General features: G+C 40.1%; 1 protein-coding gene across 2 annotated transcripts; it reads left to right on the top strand.

The window, feature by feature from the left end:
* Nucleotides 1-17,465: 17,465 nt before the first annotated feature.
* On the top strand, nt 17,466-23,659 carry LYZ (lysozyme). Of its 2 annotated transcripts, XM_005571508.4 has the most exons (4): nt 17,466-17,634; nt 19,206-19,370; nt 21,936-22,014; nt 22,882-23,659. In XM_005571508.4, exons 1-4 carry the CDS (start codon nt 17,499-17,501, stop codon nt 22,946-22,948), a joined length of 447 nt encoding a protein of 148 aa, XP_005571565.1. In that variant the 5' UTR covers nt 17,466-17,498; the 3' UTR covers nt 22,949-23,659. The 2 variants fall into 2 exon arrangements, with proteins under 2 accessions (XP_005571565.1, XP_073863485.1); XM_074007384.1 differs by lacking the exon at nt 19,206-19,370.
* Nucleotides 23,660-27,116: the final 3,457 nt, after the last annotated feature.

A 27,116-nucleotide genomic window follows, 5' to 3' on the forward strand; every position in this document is an offset into this window, starting at 1 on the left:
GGAGTCTGTTTCTGCAGACCCCTGACTGGCCTCACACGGCTTTCCTCCCACGGGTTTCCTTACACAGGGCACCAGTTGAGGTATTGCTCCTCACACGTGAGGGAATTAGCTGCGGGGGTCTGCCCTCAGACCCTGACACAAACGATGGATGAATAAAACGTACACTGACACACAGATATTCTGTTTTGCCAGTCCAGCTAAGTGTCCGGCCACCTGCACACCTAGAGAGGTTTGTCACTGTGGCCGGCCCTGAGCAGCTCGAATTCCAGGCATTTATTTAGTATACAATTAACAACAGAAGCTTTGAGTAAACACACTTGTGGGTAATTAACATGGTTAAGAGAGTAGTTCTAGGAATGATGAAAGCTCAGGTACCCTGGTCTAAGGTAAATACTGTCAGGCCTCTGAGCCCAAGCTAAAAACCATCATATCCCCTGTAACCTGCACACATACATCCAGATGGCCTGAAGCAACTGAAGATCCACAAAAGGAGTGAAAATAGCTTTAACTGATGACATTCCACCATTGTGATTTGTTTCTGCCCCACCCTAACTGATTGATGTACTTTGTAGTCTCCCCCACCCTTATGAAGATTCTTAATGTACTTTGTGAGATCCACCCCCTGCCCACAGAACATTGCTCCTAACTGCACCACCTATCCTAAAACCTGTAAGAACTAGTGATAATCCCACCACCCTTTGCTGACTCTCTTTTCGGACTCAGCCCGCCTGCACCCAGGTGAAATAAACAGCCTTGTTGCTCACACAAAGCCTGTTTGGTGGTCTCTTCACACGGGCGCGCGTGACAAATACCATTAGAGGGCAATATCCTTGGCTGACCTCCCCAGAGAAGGCCATCTGGCTCAAAGGTTAATGGAATTAGGGTAAACAGACTTAACTGGGGAAGCCTCTGTTGTCCCTTGTATTGACGCTATGACCTAATGCTCTAAGGTAAGAGCCAGCTGCCTTGGCCTGTTCAATTATTACAAGCTATGTAACCTTTTGGCTTTCTAAAAGGTTTGTGACTATTTCCTATAATTTTCCCTAATATTTCCCTTTACCCTTTCTGCCACCAACCTGAGTGAATCCCAACAGTTTTCTCCCGTTGCAAAATGTACCACGTTCAAAAGTTTGAAGATCACTGTCTTTATTATCATCTTGCCTTTAATTTTGGCCTTCCTTCTCCAAACACGCACACACCCACCCCCACGCACAAAATCACTTTAGTCTGTACTAGCAAAAAGTGAGCTATGTGATCCTTTTTAGCACACAAAAAAATACAATTGTGTCATTTCTTTTACTCAGAAGACTTCAGTTTTTACATTGCCTTCAGCAATGATTATAACATATTTTAGGTACTTACACTTTTGAGAATAAATAAAGCTTTTCACTTTCTTCTGAGAAAAATATGCAATATAATTTTATATAATTTTGGAGGTATAGCAACACCTCTGAAGCCTATCCATAGATCTTCTAGGGATCCTTCACCTAACCTATACAATAAAAATGGAATCTCCTTTGAATAGCATAAAAGATTCTTCATTTACCTAGCCAGGCTTTTCACTTCCACTTCCTACTTTGAAAGGAACTTCCATAGCATACCACATTCTTTCTTATTGTCAGACCTCTGAGCCCAAGCTAAGCCATCATATCCCCAGCGACGTTTGTGTATACATCCAGATGGCCTGAAGCAACTGAAGATCCACAGAAGTGGAAATAGCCTTAACTGATGACATTCCACCATTGTGATTTATTTCTGCCCCCACCAACTGATCGATGTAGTTTGTAATCTCCCCCACCCTTAAGAAGGTTCTTTATAATCTCCCCCAACCTTAAGAAGTTTCTTTGTAATACTCCCCACCCTTGAGAATGTACTTGGTGAGCTTCAACCCCTGCCTCCAAAACATTCCTCTCAACTTCACCGCCTATCCCCAAACCTGTAAGAACCAATGATAATCCCACCACCCTTTGCTGACTCCTTTTTCGGACTCAGCCCGCCTGCAACCAGGTGAAATAAACAACCTTGTTGCTCACACAAAGCCTGTTTGGTGATTTCTTCACATGGACATGTGAAACACACCTTTTTTTCCTTTCTTTTCTCTTTTCTTTTTTTGAGACAGAGATTCCTTCTGCAACCCAGGCTGGAGTGAGTGCAGTGGCACAATGACGGCTCACTGCAGCCTCTACCTCCTGGGCTTAAGTGATATTCCTACCTCAGCTTCCAGAGTAGCTAGTAAGGGAGGAGACCACCGCTCATATCGTCTTATGCCCAATTTCTGCCTCCAAAGAAGGAAGAAGTAAAAACTAAAAGGCAGAAATGAAATCCACAGGCAGACAGCCCAGCGCTGCGCCCTGAGCCTGGTAGTTAAAGATCGACCCCTGACCTAATCGGTTACGTTATCTGTAGATTACAGACATTATATGGAAAAGCACTGTGAAAATCCCTATCCTGTTTTGTTCTGATCCAATTACCTGTGCATGCAGCCCCCAGTCACATACCCCCTGCTTGCTCAATCACGACCCTCTCACACACACCCCCTTAGAGTTGTGAGCCCTTAAAAGGGACAGGAATTGCTCACTCGGGGAGCTCAGCTCTTGAGACAGGAGTCTTGCCGACGCTCCCGGCCGAATAAACCCCTTCCCTCTTTAACTCAGTGTCTGAGGGGTTTTGTCTGTGGCTTGTCCTGCTACACTAGGACTACAGGCATGTAACATCATGCCTACCCAATTTTTTCTTTAACAGACAGAATCTCACTATGTTGCCCAGGCAGTGTTTATTTTTAAATGAACTTTTAATTTTAGCATAATTCAAGATTTACAGAAAAATCCTGAAGATAAGACAGTTCATTTCTGTATTCCCCACACCCACTTTCCCCTACTACTAACATCTTACATCAATAAGGTACCTTTGTTACAATTAATGAACCAATATTGATATGTTATTATTAGCTAAAGTTCAAACTCTATTCAGATTTTTTAGTTTTTACCTAATGCTCCTTTTCTGTTACAGGATCTTATCCAGGGTGGCATATAACATTTTGTTGTTGTATCTCTTCTGGTTTCTCTTGGCTGTAGTAGTTTCTCAGACTTTCCTTGTTTTTGATAAGCTTGGCAGTTTTGAGGAGTACCCGCTAGGTATTTTGTAGAATAATCTTCAGTTGAGGTTTGTCTGATGTTTTTCTTATGATGAAACTGGGGTTATATGTTTTGAAGAGAAAGACCACAGAGGCAAATGCCATTTTCATCACATCATATCAAGGATGCGTACTTATCAACACGCCTTATCACTGTTGATGTTAACGTTGATCTACTGACTGAAGCAGAATTTGTCAGGTTTCTCTCCTGTGAAATTACTCTTTTACCTTGTTTCCATACTGTATTCTTTGGAAGGAAGTCACTATGTACAGCCTCAATACTTCCTTTAGGGTAGAGTATCTACATAAAGTACTTGAAATTCTTCTGCATGGAAGATTTGTCTGTTCTTCCTTTCTTTTATTTTTAAATATGTTCACCTCTACCTGGAATGCTGAAATAACACAATTTCAAAATTTCGATGACTTAGCACACATTTTATTCCTTATTCATTCCAAAATGCCTATCACACTTTAGCAAGTGGCTCTGCTCCACATAGTCACTCAGACGCTCAGGCTGCCAGAGGTTCCACCATCAAGTAGCTACACTTTCTGAAACACACAGCTTCATCAGTTGCCAAGGAAAAGTAAGAGCACTGGAGTGTTTTGTACCAGAAATTAAATGTTTCAACTTAGAAATGACATTTCTATCCATAGCTCATTGCCTAGATTTATCTACATCACTCTGCCTAACTCTACAAGGGGACAGGGAAGTATAATTCTCCCCTGTGCCTGGAAGGAGAGGGAACTAGATATGGGTGAGTACTGGAAGTTTCTACCACAAGTCTTCTACCCTACTTGTCCACTAAACAAAATTCTATTCTTCCCCCAATTCTCATTCAGCTGAAATGCTATGAAGCGTTCACCATCTCTTCCAGACAGACTTCAGGTTCCCTCCGTGCTCTGTCATCACTTTGTGGCTATCACCATTAAAACTATTATATTGGATTATAATTGTGGGTTTGCATGTGCTGTAGAAGAAAACAACCATGTTTTTTCACCTTGGTATCCTCAGCATCAATACCGTGCCTCTTACATAGAAAAATATTCAGTCAATGTTTATTATTGGCTGGGCGCAGTGGCTCACACCTGTAATCCCAGCACTTTGGGATGCTGAAATGGGAGGATTGCTTGAGCCCAGGAGTTTGAGACCAGTCTGGGCAACATAGTGAGACCCTATCTCTACAAAAAATGAGAAATTAGCTGGGTGTGCTGGTGGTGCACCTGTAGTCCCAGCTACTCAGGAGGTTGAGGCAGGAGGATCCCTTGAGCCCAGGAGGTTGAGGCTGCAGTGAACTATGATCACACCACTGTACTCCAGTCTGGGCAATAAAGCAAGACCCTGTCTCAATTAAAAAAGAAAGCTTTTATTATATTGAATTAATGAATAGACAAATTCTTAAACTTTGTAACCAATGTTACACAGGACCTTATTCTATAATAAGATTATAGTGTTCTTGGCAATGAAAGTGGAATTCTTTTGGTCCATATTAACTTTATTTATTTATTTTTTTTTTTGAGACAGGGTCTCACTCTGTCACCCTGGCTGGAGTGCAGTGGTACAATCTCAGCATATTGCAACCTCTGCTCCTCCTGGGCTTAAGCAATCCTCTTGCCTCAGCCTCCCAAGTAGCTGGGACTAAGGTACATGCCACCACACCCAGCTAATTTTTTGTATTTTTTGTAGAGATGGCGTTTTGCCATGTTGCCCAGGCTGGTCTCGAACTCCTGGGCTTACACAATTTGCCCACCTTGGCTTCCCAAAGAGCTGGGATTACAGGTGTGAGCCACGGCACCCAATCCCTTATTAACTTTAAATGAAGTATTGAATCATACCTTCAAATAGTTTCTACCTAGATTGGTATGAGAAATCCTGTGCCTCAAACATATGGTTTTATTTCTAATGTATTCCAGAGGACTAAATTAACTGTGTATTTTTAAAAATTATTCTCTCGGCCAGGCACAGTGGCTCACGTGGTGGATCACACCTATAATCCCAGAACTTTGGGAGGCTGAGGTGGGCGGATCATTTGAGGTCAGGAGTTTGAGACCATCCTGGCCAACGTGGTAAAACCCTGTCTCTACTAAAAATACAAAATAGCTGGGCATGGTGGTGGGTGCCTGTAATCCGAGCTACTCGGGAGGCTGAGGCAGGAGAATCACTTGAATCCAGGAGGCAGAAGTTGCGGTTTGCTGAGATCGTGCCACTCTACTCCAGCCTGGATGACAGAGCGAGACTCCATCTCAAAAACAATAAATAAATAAATAAAAATTATTCTCCCTCTTTTTTTTTTTTTTTTTAACTCTAAGCTATATTTTGTAATTATTTTCTAATAATAAAAAAACCCCACATCCCTCTGTAGTTTGTGGTTGGCTTTTATTTAGAACTTTGTGTTACTTCATTGTATCATGTGTAAAGTCCTGTTTTAAAACACATCCTGTTTTAAAACAATCCTGTTTTAAAACAATCCTGTTTTAAAACAATCCTGTTTTAAAACAATCCTGTTTTAAAACAATCCTGTTTTAAAACAATCCTGTTTTAAAACAATCCTGTTTTAAAACACATGTTCAAAAGAGAAGAGCAACAATTTAATTGTAGGTGGGATATATTTTTTATACAGTGATTTTACCAAATTTGTTGAGTGTCTACATTGTACAAATGAAGGCTTCTTACTGGTAAGGCAGAAGAAAAGGTTTAAAGGAGCATAATAAGCCCTCAAAAAGCTCATGATAGTAATTATAAAGACAATACAACAGCAAACAACAATAGAAAATGAAGTCATAGATGGCATGTAATGACATATGTGTGTGTTAAACACTAAGTCGTCTGAGTTCAAGAATGGCATGCTCTGGGTGTGGAGTGGGTCAGAAGAGAGAAAACCTGGAGTTAAGGGGATTAGTAAGAAGCCATGTACCAACATGAAGTTATCATGAAGTCCACACCCTTTAGGTCTAAAATAGATTCTACACTCCACAGGCGAGATTTAACTTGCCGTGTGATTGAATTCCTTACGTAGGGATGATAATTCTAAGTGTAGTTTTTATGTGTTTAGGTTTATTTTACTACCTTTTTTCCTCAAATAAATAGTAGTCAAGTGTGTGTATGTGTGTGTATAAACTTTACTGTTGCCAGACGCGGTGGCTCAAGCCTGTAATCCCAGCACTTTGGGAGGCCGAGACGGGCGGATCACGAGGTCAGGAGATCGAGACCATCCTGGCTAACACAGTGAAACCCCGTCTCTACTAAAAAATACAAAAAACTAGCCGGGCGAGGTGGCGGGTGCCTGTAGTCCCAGCTACTCCGGAGGCTGAGGCAGGAGAATGGCGTGAACCTGGGAGGCGGAGCTTGCAGTGAGCTGAGATCCAGCCACTGTACTCCAGCCTGGATGACAGAGCAAGACTCTGTCTCAAAAAAAAAAAAAAAAAAAAAAAACTTTTCTGTTTTAGAAGATGGCACACTTACCGTGGAAACTTAAAATACCTTTACTTCCTAGATGTTAAAAAAATTCATTTCTTTTTTTTAGCAGATTAAGGTTTAGCATCCTATTTTTAAAATAACATTTCTAATTTACTAAGTTACTCTTCAATTACATGTCAGTTTGAAACAGCAGTCAAAGAAATTATTTTCTAAAATAAATGTGTGATCTCAACACAGTGTTTCTGGAACTAAAAAAACCCACACAAAATAGATGTGTGAGACACTGATACCAGCCTTCATCCTCTTTGGGTCAGGCTGACTTGATTGCAAGGCCTGGGTGTAAATGGCACTACATTTGTGGGTTCAGTTTCTACTTGACGGAGGTGGAAATTGAGTATTTCCATGCTGGCAAGCAGCCACCTCACAGAGCTATTGTGTACTGGAGTTGGGGGAGTTGGGGAGAAAAGAATAAGATAGTGTAGCTGTACCCAAAGCAACTTAGAGTGATGCCAAAAGGGAGACCAGCATCCTCTTCAAGTAAATGTGTATATACAAATCATCATTAATAGGAAGTTAAGTATTTTAACTTATTTGCTTTGCAGTAAAATATTTGTCAAGAGGGAGAAAAATGCAACCCACATATGTGATCCCATTATCCTATTTACAACCCTCTTTCATCAACATTTTGTGATGTTACCAGAGCTCATTTACAGATTGAAATCACTAGTTCAGTGAGAGGGAATTTAATAAACATGCAATTAGATAGGCACAAATGAAAAGATTATACAGAACCTAACTTAAAAAAAAAACGGTAAAAATAAAAACAAAACTTTAAAAATACAAAATGAAAAGATTATACAGAACTTATATCCAAAGATCTTATTTAATACAGAACTGAAATCAGAATGCCCTTCTAGAAAGAGGAAGTTAAAATGGGAACACTTCTGTTTCTTTGCAAACAAGACTGCATTTCATCAAGTCTGAAAAATCAGTTGATGATTTCATTATAATTTCTCAATGTTGAATGCCCAGTTATTGTGTAAATTGAGGAAAGATCTTTGTAACTTGACCAAAGTGGGAAGAAAAATGTTTTCTTTATAATGGGAAAGGGGGAAGTGAGATCCAGCCAAAGTTCTAATTACTTTGGCCTTGGAAGCTTAAAGATAATGGAAATAATAGAGCACTGAGAAAGAAATCAAAAGTCCTTCAGAATGATTTTATCATTGTTCAACATCAAGGATATTGATTTTTTTAAATAGCCTCTAAGCGTTCAATGGCATTGCCTGCTATTAGACCAATCTCTTACAGAAAACTCATACCTTTAAAATAAATATATAAACGAGGTGTGGTGGTGTCTGGCCTATAGTCCCAACTGCTAAGGAGGCTGAGGTGGAAGGATCACTTGAGCCCAGGAGTTCAAGGCTGTAGTGTACTATACCCATGCCTGTGAATAACCACTGCGCTCCAGCCTGGGCCACATAGCAAGACCCATCTACAAAATATAACAAAATAAACTAAAATAAAAATTAAAAAGAATATAATGGGTTGGCACAACTATATCGGAACTGAAATCAGACAAGGGGTAGGCAAAGATGTTACAGCTTGTCAAAGCATGAGAATTGGGTCTCAACAGAATTTATTCCTTTTTCATTTCAATGTTTACAAGGTAGTATGGTAGACTGAAAAAAGGATGTAACTGAACCTGAATCCAAATCTCTGCTCTCGCATTTATTAGCTATATTTCTTTCTTTCTTTATTTGTAAAATTGAAATAATACTTATAAAATCCCTGTAAGAATTATAGGTAATGTTTATTAATGGACTAGCGCTTTGTAAGTATGTGATAAACAAAAGCTAGTATTGTTTCCTTTCCCTTTTTTCTTAATCTCCAAATAGTCTAAGTAATCGCCAGTTTAGTAGGCTGACTATTCAACCTCCTAAATATCTCTTGAGCTCTCTCAGTTCTCTCCATAGGCAATCATCACCTGCCATCTAGATTATTTGTCAGTTCTCTAGCAACTGTCTCTGAAGCCAGTCTAGAGTGATTTCTTTAAAATTTTTGAGCCTGTTACTCTCCACTTTAATACTCATGAATAGTTTCTCATTGTCTTTGGGATTAAGTCCTAAATCCCACTGTCTTTGGGATTAAGTGCCTAGATGTGGCCCTGCCTCTCCCACCCTGACCTCAATCTCATTTCTCTTTGACACTTTATCCAGTGGCAAATGTCTTTTACCAGACATTCTAGCACTTACAGATTTAAAGTCCAAATGTCTTTTTTTTTTTTATTTTTTTTAAAAATTTTTTTAAATTTTTTTTTTTTTTTTTTTTTTGAGGCAGTCTCACTCTGTCGCCCAGGCTGGAGTGCAGTGGCACAATCTCTGCTCACTGCAAGCTCCCCGTCCTGGGTTCATACCATTCTCCTGCCTCAGTCTCCCAAGTAGCTGCGACTACAGGCACCCACCACCATGTCTGGCTAATTTTTTGTATTTTTTAGTAGAGACGGAGTTTCATAGTGTTAGCCAGGATGGTCTCGATCTCCTGAGCTCATGATCTGCCTGCCTTGGCCTCCCAGAGTGCTGGGATTACAGGCACGAGCCACCACGCCTGGCCAAGTCCAAATGTCTTTACTAGACATTCTAGCACTTCTTTCAGGTTCTTCATCAACCTGTTCTTGCATTTTGCCTCTGGATTTTAGAACATGCTGTTTCAGCCCCACTCTCTCTCCACAATTTCCCTACCTCTCTCATTTGGCTAACTATAACTGATCATTCAGGTCTCAACTAGAACCTCCTAGACAGGTTTATCACTTTTGTTAATTTCTTCTATAAATACAGTGCTTCTATTTCTGAAGTACTCACCACACTTAAAATTGTTTTCAATCAGCATGACTATTCTATAAACTCTATGAGGGCAAGGATGTTATCTGCCTAGTTCCTACCAGAACCTGAGTTCCTTGCGCGGTGCTGCCTAGCGGATAATAGCTGCTAGATAAAACATTGTCAAACAAATTATTTCCCAATAAGTGCATGAGAGTATGACCCATGGCAAAGGCAACAACTGTAAGAAGCATATTAAAAGCAACTTAAGAACTTAAAAGCCAGGATGCCTTTACAAAACTGTTTTTGAACTTTAAACATAACTCTGAAAGAGTCTTAACTCTAAATATCCCTTTAACTGAAATGTTGTTACTTTTTTAAAACTATTTTCAGTGATTCTTTCAGATATGGCCTACTCTCTTTGTTCTCTGCCTTTGCTTATATGACTTTCTCTATTTAGAACACTGCCCACCTAACCTCAATTCCTTCAGTCCCCTGGCTGGCTTGTACTTCTTGAAGACTTTGTAGAATTAAGAGGCTTTCCATAGGCAGAGTAGGTGGGGAAGGGCATAGCAGATTGAGGAAAGAGCAAGAGAGAAGCAAAGAACAGAGTAAATGCACAGCAAATACCAGAAATGGTGAATTCTCCTCTGTGGCTGGAGGTAAAATGCATGGCAGAGCCTAGCAATACCCCTACTAGGCTAGTGCTATTTATTAGGCCAAGTGATCAAGTGACAGATTTTAAACATAGTAACATGTGGCTTTTGCTAGAGACTGTTGTAGCACAGTATTGGCAATATAGTAGAAATAATTCCCCATTACCCAGCCCTGTGATGTATGGTGAATTATGGTGAATAGTATTATTTCCTTTCAGAATTAACCAGTTACCTGACCCAAAATGCAACAGCAGCAAGACCATAGCATAAATTAAAGTTATATGATTTCTGGAGTTTAGACGGTGTCAGAAAACCCGGGAAGGAAATTATCTAACTTGTTTGATCTATTTTGCAATGAGCAGGACCTCAAATTACAGGGATATTGAGTGCTAAAAGAACAGATTGCATGCCAATCACAACAGGAAGAAAGAAAACAAAAAAGAACACACTGTGATCACTAATACTTGGAAAAAAAATACACTAGTCTGAATTAGCCAATCCTAAATTAGTTACCATTTCTTAGCAACCCATGTGCCTCAGGAGCCAACGAAATGCCACCTTTGGATTGGGGTCAAGCCCTACTCCTCATAGGGACTACTCCCACAGAAAGTCATTCTGACCCATGGCCTGGCTCCTGGACTTGCAGGGGGCAGCTGGTAGGGGTGCTCGTCCTGTTTCACAAGACTGGTACATAGCAGCTCCACTAGTTGAGAAAGTAATTACTTCACTTTAACCTTTCAGCGTCTAATGTCCCCTGGAGAGTCAGAGGGTATTGCTCCCTACATCCCAACTCTCTCACTCCCTGTATATTCTCCTAGCAGCCATGCTGCCACAACAGAAATGAATCTAGGTCCTCTGCACCCCTAAGCCAAACGCCACAGGGCAGCCTCAGTTGAGTCATGAGTGAAATGCAGCTGTCCTAACCACAGTATCCCAACGTCCTCAGTAACTTCAAGGAAGCAGCACTGCTTCACTACCAAGTGGTTATTTGCACCCTCTAACAAAAGCCATGCCAATGCTTCTCTCCATTAATACAATTTAGGTTTATCTGCATCAGTGACATTCTGAGGTTTTTAAAATTCATTTTTCTGATATACTGACACAGGTAATATTTTAATTACTTAATACTAATAGCAAAAACAAGATTGCAGGAACAAAAAATATATAGTAGTGACATAAATTAGAGTGAAACAAGATTATAAAGACAGAGGGGTCTGGCTCACTAGTGTGGACCATTGAAAATCTAAACACTGGCCAGGCGTAGTGGTTCATGCCTACAAGCTCAGCACTTTGGGAGGCCAAGGTGGGAGGATCACTTGAGCCCAGGAGTTCAAGACCAGACTGAGCAACAAAGTGAGACCCCGTCTATACAAAAATTAAAATAATTAGCCAGGTGTGTGGTACGTGCCTGTAGTCCCAGCTACTCTGGAGACCGAGGCAGGAGGGTGGCTTGAGCCCAGGAGTTCAAGGCTGTAGTGAGTTACGTTGTGCACTCCAGCCTGGGTGACAGAGTGAGAATCTGTCTCTAAAAAAAAAAAAGAAAGAAAAGAAAAGAAAACGACCTAGGGTTACCTCTGGAGTTAATGGTGACCTGAGTCATGACAACAACGAGCTAGTTTCAGGAAAATAGTTTAATCCCTAGAGCCCGCAGGAATCATCTCATTTTCTGCTTTCTGATCGCATTCTAATCAGAGCAAGCAAGTCTAGATCAAATAGTGTGGTTAGTATAGATTTGGTGTACCATAAATGGATGTAAGAAACATCACTTTGCTTTCTTCCCAAATCTAACAAAATATGTCTCTAAGCCCCGCTTCCCCCGTGTGGTGAGGCAATGCTAGTTTTCGTTAAACTTTTTAAGCTGCTCTCCTGTCCAGGAGCTTCTAGGAGTCTCAAAAAAAAACTACGAAGTTCCGAAAACCTGGGGAAGACCTTAGAGCTTCAGCCCGTCGTGGTTATACCTGAACTGCTCAGACAGTGGTTATTGCCCAAGCTGACGTGGTCATTCAAAGGCAGGAGGCTCCTTTTCCAAGCTTTGTTGATGCCCAAGGCAGGGCAATTTGTGTTCAATTTCTCCAGCAGCTATGCGCCATCCAAGAGACCCCTTGCCATTGCCCTGGATCCCACATGGGAGTGAGATGCAGAGTGCTACCAGTCTTGGAATCTGCTGCCACTGTCACCCTAGATATGACCAAGTTTACCTTGTCAATACCCAGTGGCCTCAGAAAGTTCCTCCCCAGCTTATTCTCTCTCAGTGGAATTTGTTTCCCAAACAATAGCCTGGATAGGAGGTAGCATTCTGGAAGCATGGCAACTTGTGTTTCTTCCAGGAAATACAAATGCTATTCTTGCAAGAGTTTTAAATCTTTTTTTTTTTTTTAACTATGCAATAAAAATGACCCTACCAAAAGAACACTGTACTGAGATATTCTTTCTAGTTACTTTTTACACGGCTTATATGTTATTTGAATGCTGCTCATGAAGCTCTGTGAAAATAGTTCACTTATTTCCATTGGAATTTAAGAGAACACAGATCTGGGTAGAGATGAGTGCAGAAGAAAGATGACTATAAAGTAATATGACTGCCTCAACAAATATGACAGAGTTCATATATGCAGATGAATGAGGAAGCCTTCAAAATAATCACCTTTACTTTAGTAATTCCACTATCGATTAAAATATTCTCGGAACCTCTCTCTTAGAGTTCCCTTCAAGGCCTAAAACACACTCCTCTCTTTCTCCCTCCCTTTCTTTCTCTTATTTTCTCTTATCTCCCTGAGATATTCGTTGTAGCTTATGTCTTATTTTGTTTTGCCTCTGTTTCCTTTGAGTTCTTCTTCTCGAAATGTTTCTTTTGATATTAATGTCTCTGTATTTCACAATAGTGTCTTTCATCAAGTATCCACTGATTGTGTAAGAGTAATATAAAGCACTAAAGAGCTGAGCAGAAAATCTGTAAGCCTGGGTACATCTCACCACAAGCAATTGATCGAGACTGGCCATTTCACTGTGGGCCCCAAATAATAATATCTATAGGTCTTTTCTCCTGGTTCAGATATTTACTCCAGAGAGAATCCTACTGGTTCCTGCCTGGGAGGTGGTTTTGGCAGCCAGACATCGAGGAGCTCGGTTCAGGCAGGTTGAGAGCTGGGTGACTGGCTTACTCTTCAGAAGGCAGATTTGTATTTAATGCCTCTGTTTTCATTATGGCATTATCCCCTGTCTTTAGTCATGCCTTGAGTCCCAAGTCCAGAGTCTCTGGTTCATCATCTCCAAAGACTGATCTTCTCATCCTTCTTCTAGGATTGGGGAAAGGCAGCAACCTGGTTTCCTGGTCTGGGGGAGAAAATCTGGGGCTTAACTGTTTCATATACAGATTTCCAACCTGTCTTTCTGTTTATAGCACTGCCGTGCAGTCCTGCCTTCAGAATTACCTAGTTTTTTTCCAGGATCTAAGGCACAAGTTAGTTTGCTCTGTAGTGATTCCTCTTTTTCCAGGCACTCAGGTGTCAGCTCTCTCCATTATCCTAAATTAGTTACTACTCAGCCACTCTGTATTATAAACTTTTATTGACATTTCTCATCTATTATCATCTCGTCTGCTTTTCCTTTGCCCTTGTTGGTTTATACCTTTTCATATTCCTTTTGTTGATACTTTAATGTAATTTGGAAAGTGAACAGAGAGAAACCTGTGTGCCCAACCCACCACTTTCAAAAGAGGGCATAGTGGCTTATGCTTGTAATCCCAGCACTTTGGGAGGCCAAGGCAGGAGAATTGCTTGAGCCCAGGAGTTCAGGACCAACCTTGGCAACATAGCGAGACCCTGTCTCTACAAAAAATGAAAAATTAGCTGTGTGTGGTGGTACATGCCTGTAGGTGGGAGAGTCACCTGAGCCTGGGAAATCAAAGCTGAAAAAACATGATTGCACTGTTTCACTCCAGTCTGGGCAACAGAGTGAGACCCTGTGATACAGTTTGGTTATTTATCCCCATCCAAATCTCCTGTTGAATTATAATCCCCAATGTTGGAGCTGGGGCCTGGTGGGAGGTGTTTGGGTCATGGGGGCAGATCCCTCATGGCTTGGTACTGTCCTGGTGATAGTGAGTGAGTTCTCACGAGATCTGGTTGTTGTAAAGTGTGGCACTACCCCAACCCCCGGCAACTCTCTTGCTCCCGCTCCCACCATGTGAAATACCTGTTCCTCCTTCACCTTCCTCCATAACTGTAAGCTTCCTGGGGCCTCTCCAGTAGCAGATGCCGATGCCATGCTTCCTGAACAGCCTGTAGATCCATGAGCCAATTAAACCTCTTTTCTTATAAATTACCCAGTCTCAAGTATTTCTTTATAGCAACACAAGAATGGCCTAACAGAGCTGGGTGCAGTGGCTCATGTTTGTAATCCAAGCACTTTGGGAGGCTGAGGCAGGAGGATTGCTTAAGTCCAGGAGTTCAAGACCAGCCTGGACAACATAGCAAGACTGTGTTTCTACTAAAAATTTAAAAAGTTGGCCAGGTGTGATGGCACATGCTTATGGTCCCAGCTACTTGCCTGTGGTCCCAGCTACTCGCCTGTGGTCCCAGCTACTTGAGAGGCTGAGGCAGGAGGATTGCATGAGCCCAGGAGTTCATGCTGCAGTGAGCCAAGATTGCGCCCCTGCACTCTAGCCTGGGCAACAGAGCAAGACCCTATCTCCAACAAAACAAAACAAAACAAAGCAAAACAAAACAAAACTGGCCTTACATCCTATCTAAAAACAGAACAAAACAGAGGGCTATAGCACATTGTTTAGAATATCTTACATTATGGCAAATCTTCATCTTTTCAGGATGGCTTTAGTTTTGGGGAATAGTCAAAAGTGTGAGAAACCCTTAGTCAGATTCCCTTTCCCAGGCCTGAAGCACCCAACACTCACCATAAATAATTATTTTTCTCTATCTTGAGAAACAAATGAGTAAATCATAACTATTGTCCACTGTAATACAACACAGTAATCTAGGGTCTGTAAGCAACTTTCGTAAAAAGATAAAATGCATACATTGCATCAAAAAGAACATGCAATACATACAAAATTTCTGAGGAAGAAAAATAATCTGTGCCCTCAAATCATGCTTACTTGCTATTTTATTTTTAAATAGATTGCTCATTAAACCTACCTCAAATGGAATGATAGGATTATAAATGGGTAACTGCCCTTAACTTCTTCCCCAGGGGAGATAATTAGGGGGATCCCTTTGAAGTAGTCACTTGATAACATGCTGTCACTTTGGTTCAGGTTGGCAGCAAATATTTGCTTGTTCCACTCCCAAGAAAGTATAAGGTCATAACTGTTTAGACATTTGAAAAGAAAAATTAATCTTATCAGCATAAGGCTGAAACCAGCATATGTAATAACTGACCATCTTTAGTATTGAGTTGGGAATGGTATAAAGGGGACCAAAGACCAAAGGCTAACTCTTTTTTTCTTCTTCTTCTTCTTTTTTTTTTATTTTTGAGACACAGTCTCACTCTAGTTGCCCAGCTGGAGTGCAGTGGCATGATCTCAGCTAACCGCAGCCTCAACCTCCCGGGTTCAGGTGATCATCTGACCCTCAACCTCCCAAGTAGCTGGGACTACAAGCACATTTAAAAATTTTTTTTATTTTTATTTTTAGTAAACATAGGGTTTTTCCATGTTGCCCAGGTTGGTCTCCAACTCCTGGTCTCAAGCAATCCTCCTGCCTCAGCCTCCAATAGTGCTGGAAATATAGGCATGAGCCACGCGCCCAGCGAAGACTAACTCTTTTAATTGGTTTCTGTCTCTTTGGGTCTTGAAAATCTGTCTCACTATTTATTATTATTATCATTATTATTATTATTATTTGAGACAGAGTCTCACTCTGTTGCCCAGGCTAGAGTGCAATGGCACAATCTTGACTCACTGCAACCTCTGCCTCCTGGGTTCAAGCAATTCTCCTGCCTCAGCCTCCTGAGTAGCTGGGATTATAGGCACCCACCACTATGCCCAGCTAATTTTTGTATTTTTAGTAGAGACAGGGTTTCAGCATGCTGACCAGGCTGGTCTTCAACTCCTGACCTCAGGTGATCCACCTGCCTTGGCCTCCCAAAGTGCTGGGATTACAGGCATGAGACACCACACCTGGCCCTCTTTATTATTGAAGAATCAAAATTAGACCTAGCCTGAAAAATGAGCTTATTCTTGATTTTTGGACAGGGTCCTTGAACTGTCATTTAAAACCAAATCTGGTAATCTTTAGAGGCCACTGATGAAAAATAAGGGTGACTACAAAGTGATGACACTGTGTGTGGCTCAGAATCTGTCTTCATAGGCAGATACAGAAGCATAGTTCTTTTTGAGTTCTGGTAGCATTGTTTTAAAAGCTGTGCACAGCCTCGTGAGATTGCTATTTTCCAAGGTAGCATTTAGTTGGATATATGTGTTTGGGTAAGTTTGATTTTAAAAATGCTATTGCTTTCTAATAACCCCCTATGTTCTAATACGAAAATGGGAGGCAAAGTGTTGTGAAAAGTAGTTGGTAAATTCGGCCGGGCATGGTGACTCACACCTGTCATCCCAGCACTTTGGAAGACCAAGGCGGGTGGATCACGAGGTCAAGAGATTGAGACCATCCTGGCCAACATGGTGAAACCCCATCTCTACTAAAAATACAAAAATTAGCTGGGCGTGGTGGCACATGTCTGTAGTCCTAGCTACCCAGGAGGCTGAGGCTAGATAATTGCTTGAACCCGGGAGGCGGAGGTTGCAGTGAGCTGAGATTGCACCACTGCACTCCAGCCTGGCGACAGAGTAAGACTCCCTATCAAAAACAAAAAAAAAAAATGTAGTTGGTAAAGTTGTTCGCTTGGACCTTATTTATAATAGTAAAACACTGATTCATAATAATAAAACATTTACTATAGTAACAAAAAGAGTCTAGAGTAAGAAACTAGCTGAGCAACGTGGTGTCACACTATACACCTTGTAAGACAACAGGCACATGTGTCATGTCCATTTTGTGGAAAATGTATGTAAAATAATTTTAAGTAAAAAAGATAAATACCAAACTGTGAATGCATAGAAAAAATTTCATGAAATTGAATGTCAGTCAAAAATCACAGCTCATTTTAAGCTGTACAAAATAGTCATTGTTTTCTTTATAATTGCTCAAATTCATAATCAAACAGAAGAAGGTTCTTGTCTTGTAAACAGTGCTATGCCCCAATTCTTCCAGAGCCAGTACTTTAAACAATGCCATTTCATTATTTTCCTGTAGACTAATTCTTAGGAAATTAGAGTATCTCTCTTCAAGCATTAAAAAATCTCTTTAGAATCAGTAGATCAATACACAGTTCCTGTTTTCCACACAGCTGAAAGGGTGGAGCCACCAAAACACAAGGGGAAGAAGGAAGTTAAAAGATATAAATACTGGGACCAGCTCACCCTGCTCAGCCTGACCTAGCAGTCTGACCTAGCAGTCAACATGAAGGCTGTCATTATTCTGGGGCTTGTCCTCCTTTCTGTCACGGTCCAGGGCAAGATCTTTGAAAGGTGTGAGTTGGCCAGAACTCTGAAAAGATTGGGACTGGATGGCTACAGGGGAATCAGCCTAGCAAACTGTAAGTCTACTCTCTATACTTCCAGAGAATTAGTTATGTATGGAACAGACACTAGGAGAGAAGGAAGAAGAAGGGGCTTTGAATGAATAGATGTTTTACTTCTTTGTGGTTTTATATACTTACAATGGCTAAAAACATCAGTTTGATTCTTTATAATCAGAGATACCCGATAAAGGAGTAAGAGCATGGCAGGGGAAAATTCCATTCTAAGTAAAACAGGACCTGTTGTACTGTTCTAGTGCTAGGAAGTTTGCTGGATGCCTGAGATTCAATGGCACATGTAAGCTGACTGAAAGATACATTTGAGGACCTGGCAGAGCTCTCTCAAGTCCTTGGTGTGTGACTCCAGTTATTTCCCATTTCGAACTTCTGAGAGCCTAAAGTGATGCAGCATTTTTTCTTGTCTTCAAGTGCCCTGCCATGATGTGGTTTTTTTGTTTGTGTTTTGTTTGTTTGTTTTGTTTTTTGTTTGTTTTAAGACGGTCTCACTCTGTGGCCCAGGCTGGAGTGCAGTGGCATGATCTCAGCTCATTGCAACCTCCACCTTCTGGGCTCAAGTGATTCTCGTGCTTCAGCCTTCCGAGTAGCTGCGACTACAGGTGTGCACCACCATACCGAGCTAATTTTTTGTATTTTCAGTAGAGATGGAGTTTCACCATGTTGGCCAGGCTAGTCTTGAACTCTTGGCCTCAAATGATCCGCCCACCTCAGCCTCCCAAAGTGCTAGGATTGTAGGTGTGAACCACTGCACCTGGCTGACATGGGATTTTTAATAGTGATGTTTTTAAAGAATATATTGAATTCCCTACACAAGGGCAGTAGGAACCTAGTTCCCTTCATTCACTCTTTGTATAGGATTCCAGAAACTCAGCATGAAATATTTTATTATTTTTATCTACTCTACTTCACTATCTTTCATTTTCTCCCACACAATTCAAGATGTGCCACGAGGAAAAGTTATTTTACAGTTTAGTCCATAGTTGTCAATGTAATAATCTCTGTAGTTTTCAGATTTAATTCAGACATTTCCCCTCAATAGCTATTTTTGAATGAATGAGTGAAGGGATGAAATCACAGAATAGTCTTGTTTTCAAGATTCTAACTTGATATCCAAATTCACCTTTAGATATCATAAGAAAATTTCTCTCTATCAGAAAATCCTTATGTTTTTCCGATTTTTAAAAAAAGCATTTTTCCATCAGCCTATGTATCTGCTATGAATTTACAAAATCTACTCAACAGCTCTATTGATTTTTCTGTTCTTGGCTGAATGTTGCCTGAGGGATGGGAGCACAGGAAGGGTAAAAGCAATGGAAGAAACATGTATTTTAATATTTTTAAAAGTATGTTATATTGTTCATTAGTGTTACAAGATAATTTGCATTACAAAAGGATTCTCTTACAAGTCCCTTATCTTAATACTAAAGTGTTAAGATATTTTATAAGTTAAGTAAATCTTTATACTTATAAAACAAATCAGTAAAATAGAAGTAGCTAAATAGAACTGATTTTGCTATAGAGTGTAAGTCACTTAGTGTTGCTGTTTATTACTAAAAATAAGTTCTTTTCAGGGGTGTGTTTGGCCAAATGGGAGAGTAATTATAACACACAAGCTACAAACTACAATCCTGGAGACCAAAGCACTGATTATGGGATATTTCAGATCAATAGCCACTACTGGTGTAATAATGGCAAAACCCCAGGAGCAGTTAATGCCTGTCATATATCCTGCAATGGTAAGACCAGCTAATATTTGACCAATCTGGTTATACTTACAAGAATTGAGGTTCAATGCAAATGAAAAAGCCTTGAAGGGTTCATGAGGGACCTAGAAAAACTACATCTCAACTTCCAGAAAGTCATTATTATTTTCCTCATAATTCCCTGAGTAAGAAATTAAAGAAGCGGTATCATAAAAGGTTGACTTTTTTTAATATACAGAAGTTTCTGAAATGACTTATTAATTTACTGTCAATGGCCTTACTGATGCTTTGTCCCAAACAATGCCATTGCTCCTGCTTACTTTGGGGAAGTTTAGGGATAATTTAATTGTATGGTCCCTTTTCAATCGTTTTACTTTTTATTAGGAAATGTTCTAAATACATACAAAATTAGAGACATTAGTATAATAAACAGCCATATGCCCATTATGCACTTTAAAAGTTGTTAACATTTTGCCATGGTCACTTCTTCTATGTTTTTTTGTTTTTTGTTTTTTGTTTTGCTGAGAGTTTTTTGTTTTGTTTTGTTTTGTTTTGAGAGAGTCTCACCGTACCCCAGGCTATAATGCAGTGGCACCATCACAGCTCACTGCAGCCTCAAGTGATCCTCCCACCTCAGCCTCCCAAGTAGCTGGGACTACAGGCATACACCACCATGCCTGGCTAGTTTTTGAAATTTTTAGTACACGCAAATTCTGTGTTGCCCAGGCTGGTCTTGAACTCCTGAGCTCAAGCAATCTTCCCACCTCAGCCTCCTTAAGTGCTGGAATTACAGGCATGAGCCACTGTACCTGGCTACTGCTGAGAGACTTTTAAGTGAATTAGGAACATTATGACATTCCATTTCTAAATTCTTTAGTTTACATCTTCAAAAAATACATTTCCTGTAGAACTATTACTGTAAATAAAAAATTAACTTAAGGATTTATTTAGGGTGAAACAAATGTTTTATTGAACTCATAAAAATAGAAATAACGTGGAATCTTCAGTGTCAAAAATATTGCAGAAATCTTGCAAAGTTGATATTACTAAATTTTTAAATATTAAAATTCCCAGTAGAGAACATTAATCTTATTTTAAAAATCCAGTTAATTAAAAATTTTAGGTCGGGTGCGGTGGCTCACGCCTATAATCCCAGCACTTTGGGAGGCTGAGACGGGTGGATCACGAGGTCAGGAGATCGAGACCATCCTGGCTCACACTGTGAAACCCCATCTCTACTAAAAATACAAAAAATTAACCGGGCGCGGTGGCGGGCGCCTGTAGTCCCAGCTACACCGGAGGCTGAGGCAGGAGAATGGCGTGAACCCGGGGGGCGGAGCTTGCAGTGAGTGGAGATCGCGTCGCTGCACTCCAGCCTGGGCGACAGAGCGAGACTCCGTCTCAAAAAAAAAAAAAAAAAAAAAAAAAATTAATTTATATTATATAATCTTTGGTCATTAAATAAAAATTAGAAAATACAAATAAGAAAATAACACCCATAATCTTACTCCCCAGAGGTTTATAACCACGGGTAAAATCTGGTATATATTCTTTTGTGTTTTTTGGGGGTTTTTTTTGAGACGGATTCTCGCTTTGTCACCCAGGCTGGAGTGCAGTGGCACGATCTCAGCTCACTGCAAGCTCCGCCTCCCGGGTTCAGACTATTCTCCTGCCTCAGCCTCCCGAGCAGCTGGGACTACAGGCTCCCGCCACTACACCCAGCTAATTTTTTTGTATTGTTAGTAGAGACGGGGTTTCACCGTGTTAGGCAGGATGGTCTCGATCTCCTGACCTCATGATCCGCCCGTCTCGGCCTTCCAAAGTGCTGGGATTACAGGCGTGAGCCACCACGCCCGGCCTAATTCTGGTTTATATTCTTCCAGAATGTATATCAATCATGTGTATGAATGTTAAATTACATCATACATATATATACCCACATACAAACATGTAAGTAATGTGTGCTTTTGCAAAAATTAAATTGTATTATACACACTGCTTTACAATTTGCTTCTTATCACACAAAATTATTTGCATGTCAGCAAATACAAATCGATTTTTAATTATCTTTTGCTCCATTTTCCAGATGAGAAAAAAATACAAATCTGTATCATCATTTGAAAAGAATGACTAGAATTTTAATATATGAATAGTCTATAATGTACTGATCCAACTGTTACTATTGAGCACTTAGATTGTTTCCATTTTTCCCTCTTAGAAATTGCTATGAATAGTTTTGTGTATACATCTTTGGGTGCATTTCTTATTTCTTTTGGATAAATTTTCAGTAATAGAACTGCTGAGTAAAATATCACTAGGTGTTTTTTTACAGTGTCTAGTACAAAGAGGACCTTTAATCATTTTGTTAATACTTCCAGAGCTTCCAATGACTTTGGTAAATGAAGGAAAAAATACTTCATTTCATGCTGAATGGGAGAGAATGAAGAGAAAGTTTTCCTCAACAATCACACATATATGGACTTATAGAAAATAATATCTTAGCATTCTTTCCACAGCCTAACAGAATAAAGCTGGCTAAACGTAAATTTAAAATAAAATATCTAATAAAGTTTTTATTGCTTACCACCTGTCTTTCAGCTTTGCTGCAAGATAACATCGCTGATGCTGTAACTTGTGCAAAGAGGGTTGTCAGTGATCCACAAGGCATTAGAGCATGGTATGTTTTAAGTGTTAAAAGGGAAAACTATTTTGCTCTACTGTTGATATATACAATGAGAGCAGACTTTCAAAGACGAAATTATGCTAATGACACCTAAAAATTGCAGCTTTTGGCTTATGCTAAATAATGTATTACCTACACCTTGAAGAAACAATCTACTTTAAGTGATCCAGAATCTTACTCTTTTACTCCACAATTTATTTTAGGGGATTTCTAGAGTTTTCAGATTCTTCACACTCTACCAGTTCCTTGTCATATCTTGAAATTCTTTTTAGAATAAGTAAATGTGGGCCGGGCATAGTGGCTCACATCCATAATCCCAGCACTTTGGGAGACCAAGGCGGGTGGATCACCTGAGGTCAGGAGTTTGGGACCAGCCTGGCTAACATGGCAAAACCCGTCTCTAATAAAAATACAAAAAACTAGCTGGGTGTGGTGGCAGGTGCCTGTAATCCCAGCTACTTGGGAGGCTGAGGCAGGAGATTTGCTTGAACCCAGGAGGTGGAGGTTGCAGAGGATTGCACCATTGCACTTCAGCCTGGACAACAGAGCGAGACTGTGTCTCGAAAAAATAAAAATAAAATAAAATAAAATAAAATAAATGTGGAATTCACTTTGCAGTTGCTGCTGTACAACGCACATTACTCAATCTTTATGTTCAGCATTCTATGCTCTACTGAGAGATTTGGGTAGGAGTGAAGTACTTTGTATACATATCTTCATTTAATAAATAGCAATCACTGAGTCTATCTTACTATTTTGTCTATTGATAAAATATTTTGTTTCCCCAAGGGGTGTGAAGTATGTATATTACAATGAAGATATGTTTTAACCTTTCACCATTTGCTTCATCTTTTTCTACAGGGTGGCATGGAGAAATCACTGTCAAAACAGAGATGTCAGTCAGTATGTTCAAGGTTGTGGAGTGTAATTGCAGAATTTTCCTTCTTCAGCTCATTTTGTCTCTTTCTCACATTAAGGGAGTAGTAATTAAGTGAAAGATCACACTACCATTATTTCCCCTTCAAAGAAATAATATTTTTACAGAAGCAGGAGCAAAATATGGCCTTTCTTCTAAGAGACGTAATGTTCACTAATGTGGTTATTTTATATTAAGCCTACAACAGTTTTCAGTTTGCAAATAGAGCTAATACTGGTGCAAATTTATCTAAAACCTTGGTTATCAAATACATCTCCAGTACATTCAGTTCTTATCAAAGAAATAACCCAGACTTAATCTTGAATGATATGAGTATGTCCAATATTAAGTAAAAAATATAACAAAAGGTTATCTTCAGTTGATCTTGGGCAAAATACCAGCAGCATTAGATGCCTTCATCTGTTCAGTCATCTCCAAAAACAGTAAAAATAACCACTTTTTGTTGGGTGATATGAAATTTTTAAAGGGATAGAATACCAAATGCTAGAAACAGACTGCCTGAGTTGAGAATTTTGTTTTCTTAAAGTGTGTTTCTTTCTAAATTGCTGTTCCTTAATTTGATTAATTTCATTCATGTATTATGATTAAATCTGAGGGAGATGAGCTTACAAGTATTGAAATAATTGCTAACTAATCACAAATGTGAAATTATGCATAATGTTTGAAAAACACAAACATTCTAATTAAAGGCTTTGCAACACATACCTTGTCTGTTTTTATTTAGACTCCTATAGTGCCTCTGAAGAAAAAAATACAAATATTTGAAAAAATATGATTTGATGCTCTTATTATCTCTTATATCCTCACTTACTTCACTTAAATAGTCGGATATTGCTGGAGAAAAATCCATAAGCATGCTGACAGGTCTCAGTTTAAATTCATAACCATAAATCTCAAATGAACCCTCATGTCTACTTGACCATTTTAGTTACTTCTCTGCAATCCTTCCATTTTTATGTCCCTAGTCTCCAAAATGACTGTTACTATTTTACTTTTCCTCTTCTCTCTTCAAAACCTCAAGACACACATTCAGCCTCCTCCTCTGCCCCGTTATCCTCCACCCTCCTCTGCTCTCAGCAGATAACCTGGCCTCATATTACACTTATAAAATAAAAGCAACTTCATAGCAAGTTTTCCCCTCCACATCACCAAAGCAGCAGTCATACCTTCCCATAGGCCCATCCTTCCTTCCTTCCCTCCTATTATCAGGATGAAGAGCCTCTGCTCCTACCAACAGCACTGACTCCACATGCAGTTCCCCTCCCATCCCTCTCACTACTCCAAGTTAGGTTGTTTCCTGCATCCCTAGTTTGTTCCTTTTAGCTGGATCACCTCCATCATTCTGCAGTCTGCCCTAGTAACCTCCCATCTTACAACAAATACTCCACTGACCCTACATAATCCTCCAACTGCAATTCCATTCTCTGCTCCCTTTACAGCAAGACTTCTGGGGAAGGATGTCTGTACTTACCAACTCCATGATCTCACCTCCCATTGTCTTTTCAACCCTCTCTAATCTGGCTTCCATCCTTACCCAGCTGAAACTGCTCCTCCAGGATTTTTCCCATGACTCCTCAGTGCTAATTCCGTGGTCACCTTGTTCATCTCAGCAGCATTTGACAAAGTGAACCACTTCATACTTTTAGCAGTTTTTTTCTCCCTTGACTTTTCCTTATTTGCATCCTACTTCAATGACTATTCTTTCTCAGTCCTTCTTGCTCACTCTTTCTCTGCTATTTAATTTCTAAATGTGAGAGTGCCTCAGGGATCAAGTCTATAATAATTTTATATACTACATATTTTATTTATTTATTTCTTCTCACCAAAATATAACTTCCAAAATGACAGAGCTTTTCCCACTTTTTAAAAAAACATTGAAATAATCTCAATCTTTCAAAAAATGTAAAAGTACTGTACAAAGATCTTTTATTTTTTTCAGAACTGTTTTGAGAGTAAATAGCCAACATGATACCCAATGGCCCTGATTATATTGGTGTGTAATTCCTACAAAGACATTCTCCTACATAAAACCTCAAAACAATTATCCAAATTAGGAAATTAACACTGATACATTACTACCACCTAATCATCAGATTCCACTCAATTTCAGAGATTGTCCCAATAAGACCATCGTAACAAAAGCATCTAATTCAAAATCATGTTGTATTTTGTTTTCATGTTTTTTAAGTCTCTTTCAATCTGGATTATTTCTTCAGTTGTTTCTTTCTGGACTTTGTATGACCTTGCCACTTTTGAAGACCACAGACTAGTTATGTCATAGAATGTTCCTAAGGTTTTTCTGGTGTTCTTTAGATTCCATTAGGTTATGCATCTTTGGTAGGAATACCACAGAAGTGATGTTCTCACTGCATCATTTCAGGTGGCATGCAGTTTTGATTTGCCCCATGACTGATGATGTTCACTTGGATCACTTGATTAAGGTGATGCCTGCAAGCCATCTTCACTGTAAAGTATTTGGGGAAGAGGTGCCTTGAGACTACTGCTCATCAAATTTTCAGTTTGTTTTTTTATTTATTTAGAGACAGGATTTCACTCTGTCACCTAGGCTGGAGTGCAGTGGCGTGATCTCGGCTTATTGCAACCTCTGCTTCCTGGGCTCAAGCGATCCTCCCGCCTCAGCCTCCTGAGTAGCTGGGACTACAGGCACGCGTCACCAGGCCTGGCTAATTTTTGCATTTTTAGTAGAGATGGGGTTTTGCCATGTTGCCCAGGCTGGTCTCGAACTCCTGAGCTCAAGCAATCTGCCTGTCTTGGCCTCTCAAATGCTGGATTACAGGCGTGAACCACCGTGCCTGATCATGCATTTATTTATTTTATCAATATGGACCCATGGTTTCTATTTTATTCAAATCATAAGGAGTTATAGTCCATTACTATTATTTATTTTGATGTTCACACTGTCCTCGATTTGGCCAGTGAGCCTCTGCAAGTTGGCTTCTGTGCCATTTTGACATATTCCCATTATTCTTCAAGCACTTTTTTGTTTTCTGGCACAAGATATTCTAAGGCTCACCTTTTTCCTTCCTTGCTTTCAGAAATGGACTAGCCATTTCTCCAAGGAGCCCTGATTCCTCAAAGTGCATAATAGTATTAAAAACAAGATCTGGGCACTAGGGTGTCACTGTTCCCAGGCCCTATCAGTGAACAGAGCTGGAAGATATATGTATTTACACTATATTTATCTCTACATCTATCTATTTATATTGAAAAGCATGAATCCACACCAGTATCTCCAATTCTAATCTCACACCACAGGATTCACTCTAGTTTTCTTCTTTTCCATGTTTTAACTCTCTTCTCTGACAGTAAGAAACTTAGCATCCATTACATTCAATATCCTTAAAATGTGTCCTTAGTACATTTATGTATTTGATGGGTTTGCCTGTATGTAACCAATTTCCCAACTCTGCCCAACATTGAGTGCTCTCCACTCAGGCTCTGACATCCCTCAGTGGGTTGCTTCCTTACCCCACACCTGGACACCCTCCTTACCATGATACATCTCTGATTTTATAATATGCTGAACCACTGTACTGATAGGAAGAATAGAAATTTTTCACTCATTCCACTTCTGTATTCTAAACACCTAGAAGAGTGACTGGAACATGGTATATACTCAATAAGTATCAGTTGATCGAATAAATCTCTTGCTGATTATTTAGTATGTTCCCTCCAAGCTGATCATTCTAAGTTTTCTGTTTTTGAGACAGAGCCTCACTCTGTCGCCAGGCTGGAGTGCAGGGGCGCGATCTCGGCTCACTGCAACGTCCGCCTCCTGGGTTCAAGCGATTCTCCTGCCTCAGACTCCCGAGTACTTGGGACTACAGGCACGCGCAAACACGCCTAGCTCATTTTTGTATTTTTAGTAGAGACGGGGTTTCACCATGTCAGGAGGTCGATCTCCTGACCTCATGATCCGTCCGCCTCGGCCTCCCAAAGTGCTGGTATTACAGGCGTGAGCCACCGCGCCCGGCTTTTTTTTTTTTTTTTTTAAATTAACTCTTCCAGGCCACATGATTCCAGTACAACAGCTTGCGGGGTTCCAAGCCACGTCTTGGCTATGTAAATGCAGCACATAGAGCAGCCATGGGAGGGCAGCAGAGGGCCACTACATAGGTGCCACGTTAGGCTTCAAAAT

Source organism: Macaca fascicularis, chromosome 11, assembly GCF_037993035.2.
Source record: "Macaca fascicularis isolate 582-1 chromosome 11, T2T-MFA8v1.1".
NCBI classification, from domain to species: Eukaryota; Metazoa; Chordata; class Mammalia; order Primates; family Cercopithecidae; genus Macaca; species Macaca fascicularis.